The sequence below is a fragment of the Hemibagrus wyckioides genome, linkage group LG23, assembly GCF_019097595.1.
Source record: "Hemibagrus wyckioides isolate EC202008001 linkage group LG23, SWU_Hwy_1.0, whole genome shotgun sequence".
Classification (NCBI taxonomy): domain Eukaryota; kingdom Metazoa; phylum Chordata; class Actinopteri; order Siluriformes; family Bagridae; genus Hemibagrus; species Hemibagrus wyckioides.
In genome coordinates, this window is record NC_080732.1 from 19,504,350 (window position 1) to 19,511,849 (window position 7,500).

At 44.0% G+C, this 7,500-nt stretch overlaps 1 protein-coding gene across 7 annotated transcripts in view; it reads left to right on the forward strand.

Moving 5' to 3' along the window:
* The window catches only part of nek11 (NIMA-related kinase 11), a 52,013-nt gene extending 45,012 nt beyond the window's left edge, over positions 1 to 7,001 (forward strand). For 3 of the 7 annotated variants that reach the window (XM_058375901.1, XM_058375903.1, XM_058375907.1), the window contains 2 exons: positions 3,619 to 3,679; positions 5,674 to 7,001. In XM_058375901.1, the coding sequence (XP_058231884.1) occupies positions 3,619 to 3,679; positions 5,674 to 5,741 (129 nt within the window). In that variant the 3' untranslated portion in view covers positions 5,742 to 7,001. Of the gene's footprint in view, positions 1 to 3,618; positions 3,680 to 4,647; positions 5,647 to 5,673 lie in introns of those variants that run through there. The other 4 variants (XM_058375902.1, XM_058375904.1, XM_058375905.1 and 1 more) reach the window with 2 other exon arrangements.
* Positions 7,002 to 7,500: the final 499 nt, after the last annotated feature.

Sequence of the window (7,500 nt, forward strand, 5' to 3'; positions counted from 1 at the left end):
CACATGAGACCGTACTGCTAAAGATAATATTTATATTTACAGATTTTCTTACCAAAAATTACACTATATTGCCAAAAGTTTTGGGACACCACTCCAAATCATTGAATTCAGGGGTTGGGCTTGGCCCCTTAGTTCCAGTGAAAGGAACTCTTAATGCTTCAGCTTCATACCAAGACATTTTGGACAATTTCATGCTCTTTGCAGGAACAGTTTGGGGATGACCCCTTCCTGTTCCAACATGACTGCACACCAGTGACCAAAGCAAGGTCCATAAAGACATGGATGAGTGAGTTTGGTGTGGAGGAACTTCACTGGCCTGCACAGAGTCCTGACCTCAACCCCATAGAACACCTTTGGGATGAATTAGAGGGGAGACTGTGAACCAGACCTTCTTGTCCAACATCAGTGGCTGACCTCACAAATGCGCTTCTAGAGGAATGGTCAAAAATTCCCATAAACACACTCCTAAACCTTGTGGACAGCCTTCCCAGAAGAGTTGAAGCTGTTATAGCTGCAAAGGGCGGGACAACTCCATATTACATTCATGTGCATGTAAAGGCAGACGTCCCAAAACTTTTAATAATATAGTGTATATTATCATCTGAATCTCAGCAACCCCGCCTCCTTTAGGCCACACCCATTTTCTGAGGATGATGCATTGTTTTGTTTTGTTTTTCCATCATTCATTGTGTTCATTTTTATTTTTTATTCTTATTTTATTATTTGTTGCACCAACACTGAGGAGTATTCAGTACCCTGTGCTAAACTCGAGGATGTTCACTTCCACTGCATCCTAACTGGAAGGATTAATTGAATTACAATAACACAGTTAGGTGTGTTTTCTCCTGAGAGGATTCTCATGTCCCTGTGTTCAGCTTCATCTTTGCAGCAGGTTGTTGGTGTATTTTCTGCATGTTAATCTAATATTCATTTGTTTGCTTTAATGAGCTGCTGATGAAAGTGTGCAGGTAAAGTGGGTTAGTGCACATGGCACATCAGCTCCAGTCAGTGTGGAGGTGGGAGTGAAATGAAACGGTGCTGCAGAGGCAGGGAGATGATTAACGAGAGCGACGTGGAGAACACAGTTTACTCACAAAGACACAGAAGACACACAGGGAGAGTAACACTATTCAACTTCACACAAATTAAAACAGCAGTCTCATCTGAGGAAAAACATCACCTGAGGAAAAAACTTACCTGGGGAACAGCTTCAGCTAAGGAATACAGTCACCTGAAGAACAACCTCAGCTAAAGAACAGCCAAACCTGAGGAACAGCAAAACCTGAGGAAGAGCCTCGCCTGAGGAACAGCCAAACTTGAAGGAAAAGCGAAACCTGACAAATAGCCAAATATGAGGAACAGCAAAACCTTAGGAACGGCCTCACCTGAGGAAAAGCAAAACCTGAGGAACAGCCTCATCTTAGGAACAGCCTCATGACCATGATTTTGTGATAATTCTGTCTGATTTTTTGGATTATGTCACATGACATTTTTCACTCTTGCTGGTGTTTTTGAATTCAGGTATGTTTTTGTTCTGTGGAACTTGCACTCGAAGCGGAGTTTAGTCACAGTCACATACCTTCGGACCGTCGGCATCGCGACACAATTCCTCCGCGCATTTCCTTTCTTATTAAAAATAGAAAACGCCGCTCTTTGATGTTTCAGAGTGGAGAATTTCTCACACAGGAGCTGATGAAATGCGGAGCGGAATAACGGAAAGCTGGTGGGTCGCGATTTCCTCCCTCAGGCCCGAGGATCTCAGCGCTGCAATGCAATCTCCTCCTGCAGCTCCACGCCGCCGAGGCCACGCGAGATTAAAGCGATTTGTCACTGCTGGGAGAAACAAGCGAGCAGATGGAAGCGGAGGATCGGCTGAAATTGACTCCCGGCCCGGTGGAGATTTGATAATTAGTCGGATGACAGAGACGCCTGGACGCTTCTCCTCGTTTCTTCAGGCTGATGGCTCTTATAGGGAAGGACATTTTTTCCTCCGTGGTTAGTCCCGGTGCCTCGTTTCAGCTCAATACACCTGAATCCCAGCGGCGGCGTTTTCACCCCAATTACAGGACAAAATCAGTCCTGGTTTTTTTTTCCAGATTGGAGATGAAGCTCTAAACAGTAAACAACGAGGTGGAATGAATTCCGTTGTATTTGGAATTAACACTGACTTCATTTATCAATCTGTTATGCTGCTGTGGACAAACCGAGCTAAAATAAAATTCCCACCGCAATCACAGTGTTGTACTGGGGTGACTATAACATTAAACGCTCATTAATATTCAGTACTTAAGCGTTAATATTCTACATATATAGTCCTTAATATTCAGTATGCACTTTTCAATACTTCATATACAGACATTTAAATTCAGCCTTATATTCATAAATTTTCAGTATGTACTCATTAATATTCAGTAAATACTGAGCAACATTTAATAGACTTCCCATTATTATTCAATTTGTACTCCTTAAAACTTCACATACACTCATTAATATTCATTATGTCTAATTAATATTCATTATAGACTTATTACTATTCAGTACACATTCATTAATATTCATTAAACACTCATTAACATTGAGATACATTCACATATCGGATCTTCTGATGACTTAATTTGTGAGTGTTTCTCACTCGTCCCAGTGGCAGAACCCGATCAGAACGGTTCCAGATTCTGTGTTTATGAAGCTAAGAACCTTTAATAATCCAGTGCAGAAACCTTAGAGCAGCCTGCTACTCCACGAGCGTCTGCATTACTCCAGAGTGAAGATGATTAAACTATAAAACAGCCGACATGTCTGCCATTTCTCTCTCTCTCTCTGTCTCTCTCTCTCTCTGAATTCATTAAAGAATTTAGCCGAGGAAAGTGTGCTGATTAGCACTAATGGCAGCTGAGGGGGAACGTTTTGGATTTGCTTCAGGCTCCATCCACATAAATCAGACATTACACTCTTACATTACACTCTTACGGTACAGGAGTCCACGGTACAGAAGCCCACGGTACAGGAGTCCACGGTACAGAAGCCCACGGTACAGGAGCCCACGGTACAGGAGCCCATGTTACAGGAGCCCACAGTACAGGAGCCCATGTTACAGGAGCACACGTTACAGGAGCCCATGTTACAGGAGTCCACCGTACAGAAGCCCACGGTACAGGAGCACACGGTACAGGAGCCCACGTTACAGGAGCCCACGTTACAGGAGCACACGGTACAGGAGCCCACGTTACAGGAGCCCACGTTACAGGAGCACACGTTACAGGAGCCCACGGTACAGGAGCCCACGGTACAGGAGCCCATGTTACAGGAGCACACGGTACAGGAGCCCACGGTACAGGAGCCCACAGTACAGGAGCCCACGGTACAGGAGCCCACGGTACAGGAGCCCACGGTACAGGAGTCCACAGTACAGGAGCACACGGTACAGGAGCCCACGGTACAGGAGCCCACAGTACAGGAGCCAACCTGCTGGGGGCCAATCAGCAGCCGGATGTGTCCACATTTAACACTTACTGTGTCCTTCAGAATGAAGTGTAGTTCTTCAGTGAATTTTATCGGAATTCCATGATAATAAACTGATCATTTACCGATCATGAACTGATTTTTCTGTCTCTTCCTCAGGACAGTGATCTGGAGGCTGTGCTGCGACACATGGAGGATGTGCTGGAGGACCAATCCATGGGTCAGTAAAGCTTTCACACTGAAGTGTAAATGGTCCTGACCCTGTGAACAAGTGGTTACCACAGAAACCGTAATGTATTGTTTTTTCACAAGTGCACATGTAAATATAAAGCTCCATTAGAGTCAGAGGAAACTAATCAACGCCTACTGACCAATCAGAAGGCAGAACTCTGGGTCAGATGTTCAGTCAGAAGGTGTGTGTGATGTTTGTCTAAAAATCTCCTGGCAGGTTCTCATCATTCCTTATCCTGGTGTGGATTAGTGAGTTTTATAAAAAAAGAAAGTAGTAGCTTTAAAATTCTATTTTAATTCTATTGTACTCTACTCTACTCTACTCTACTCTACATTTCTATAAAACTAAAGTCATGCTGTAATTGGAGCCTTTCCTTATATGGTCTGTTTCCTGTTGTCATTTTTCTTTATTAGTCACATGTTTTTCTTATGACTTTGTGTGTGTGTGTGTCTAGTCTAACACTATCATGTCGATTCACACTAAACATCACAAAAGTACAAAATATTAATTTACAGTAGCCATGCTTCTAAAACACACACACACACACACAATAACATGATGTCATGACCTGTGTGAGCGACTCTGACGGTTTCACAAAATCAGGATTGAAAACTGGCCTCAGATTCCATCAACTGCCTCATCAATCCACACAAACTCTCAGCATTTACCTGAGAGGTTACGGTGTGAGTACACACACACACACACACTCTTCACGAGTCCCGTATGAAGCGAGTGATAAACGATCCTGACGTTTCCGTTGCTTTTCCGTGTGATAATGAGTTTTCTTCTCCTCCTCCTGGTGATGACATTTACACCGGTCAGCCATCGGGTCATTTATACAGAGCTATTTACAGGTTTGTTCCGAATCAAACAGGTTCTCCCTCTGAGACGGATATTTTCATCCCCCGTTCCTGACTGGCATTTCCTCTTTATTTTCCTTCCTCTGATTTATTCAGATCTGGAGCTCGACCCAAATCGCTGACCTCCGCCTCTGCCTTCAGAGTGACAGGGTTTTCGGGTGGTTTCGAACCCGACACCGTGATGATGCCTTCAGAATCTCAGCAAATAAATAAAACGGCGGCAAAAACCTCATTAAAGATGCAGGAGCGTTAACGAGGTGTTTACAGGGACGGTCCAGTGAGGAGGGATTAGTGCACTGAGCTCGAGATATGGAGAGGGAGTGACTACATCAAACATGAAGTGTCAAAAGTTCTACACACACACACACACAAAGACACACACACACAAACAAACACACACACACACAGGATCTGGATGACTGAACCGTAACACTCATGTCAGTGTGTTAGACAGGTTTTTCTTTGAGCTGTTGGTTTTTTCCTAAATAAAATATTTCTTGCTATTCCTCCACCTTTAGCCGTATCACATGACTGCACACACACACACACACACACACAGCCTCTCCAGCAGGATGTTTTCTCAGAATCTCGCTGGATGTTTTTCCTGTCATCGTGTTGTTTAAGGCTCGAGTCGGATCACTTACTGAGTTTCTGTATCTTGTCATTATTTCTGGAAACAGATGTTCAGATCACTCAGCAGCTGGATCTCAGAGACATCACAAAACACGTGTGAAAAAACTCACAGATTTTTTACAAAATGAAGCTAAATGCTTTATTTATAGACTGTGCATCAGGCAACACACAAATCCTCTTCCTCCTCCTCTTCCTCTTTTACCACCGCTCTTCCTCCTCTTCTTCCTCCTATCCTCCTTCACCACCTATCTTTCTCCTCCTCCTCTTCTTCCTTTTTCTCCTTCACCACTACTCTTCCTCTTCCTCCTACTCCTCCACATCTCCTTTTCTCCTCATGCAAATTTGTCTGACACAAAGCCACTCCCATTTATCCCACAAAGCCACACCCATTCATCCCACAAAGCCACGGTCACTTAATACCTGTCTCACCATGCTTAATGTCTCCCCTTACAACACGTCTAATTGTGTGTGTGTGTGTGTGTGAATTAGCAGGTGAAGCTGACAGAGGCGTGTCTCACTCGGGTCTGCACAGAGCGATCAACAGCAGCATGGATTAAATCCGTGAGGGAAGATTTATTTCATCTAAAAACTCTCAAAGAAAATTTCACTGAACTGACGCTCTGAATATCCTGAGCATCTGGAACATCTGGAACACTCTGAACATCCTGGAAATCCTGGACACTCTGAACATCCTGAATATCTTGATACTCTGAACATCCTGGACACTCTGAGACACTCTCATGCTGGGGTTAGCCACTGGTCACTAACATCAGATTCTCACAGTGACCTGTTGAACTCTGCAGCTGGAGCGGTGATTAGTGGGGATTTGTTCTCTGTATGTGTCGCTGCACGACTCGAGCTTCTGCCTCTGCCTTAAAATCTACAGAAAAAAATCAGCTGATTGAATAAATGAATTGAATTTCTTTAAAACTTTAAACTCATCCAGAAGTTTTCAGTTTGCTCCCGGAGGTTCCTCAGAGCTGAGCTAATGCAAAAGTTTCTGTCTGTGAAGTGACTTTATGATCAGTGCAGAAAACTTCAAACCTACATTTATATTAAAAGAAGAGTGAAAAAAAACAATAAAGTGGAACTAAAGTGCTTTTTATTTCCCTCTCTTCTGCTTTCAGCCGTCTGTTCCACCGCTCGTCTCTCCGCTCATCTCTCCGCTCATCTCTCTGCCTCATCACGCCTTTTATCCTGCGTTTGTTCTACTGAACGTTTCTCACCGCGAGTCCTGATCTTTACAGACGACGGCTCGGATTTATCGCCGCTTGTTTATCGCTTTCTGCTAACGAGCTAAAATCAGAGTTTAGTTTATAATCAGCTTCACGGGACAGTTATTGCTGTTCGTGATCACTGAAGCTGACGGCAGTGGTGTCTGAGCTGGAGGATCGTCCAGCATGTCCAGATTAGTGGGTTCTTTAAGGTTCTTCAGATAATTCTCGGAGGGAAAACTGCTCAACACACACGTGTGAAAAAAACTCACAGGTTTTATACAAAACAAAGCTAAATTCTTTACTTAAAGACTGAATATCAGGGAACACTCAAAATTCTCTCCTCCTCCTCTTCCTTCTTCACCACCACTCTTTCTCCCCTTCCTCCTCCTCCTCTTCCTCCTCCTGTCCTCCTTCACCTCCTATGTTTCTCCTCCTCTTCCTTCTTCACCACAGCTCTTCCTCCTCTTCCTTCTTCACCACAGCTCTTCCTCCTCTTCCTTCTTCACCACTGCTCTTCCTCCTCTTCCTTCTTCACCACAGCTCTTCCTCCTCTTCCTTCTTCACCACTGCTCTTCCTCCTCTTCCTTCTTCACCACAGCTCTTCCGTGTCTTCCTCCTCCTCATCCTCTTCCTACTTTACCTCCATTCTTCCTCCTCTTCCTCCTCTTGCTCTTCCTCCTCCTGTCCTCCTTCACCTCCTATCTTTCTCCTTCTCTTCACCACTGCTCTTCCTCTTCTTCTGAGAATAGATAATTCTCGGAGGGGAAACTGAAGCGTTATCATACTGTGATGTTTCTTTGAAGGATTATAAGTAATAAAGTGTGAGTAATGAATTACTGACCAGTTTATTTGGAAGGTGATAAACACAGTGCGTGATGTTCCACCAGAGGAAAATAATCAGCAGAGTGATGTGACCAAGCCGAGTTCCTGGAGCTGATTATTTTCCCGTAACCGCACGACTCTCACATAGTGTTTTATTCCTCTTGCACTGCAGCCATTACCAGCTGCTCCATTCACTTTCATTTCTGTAAGAATCGCACATCCTACTTTTTATCCGTTTCTAGTTGCCTGTAGTGTGGTGTGATGTCTGTGTGACACT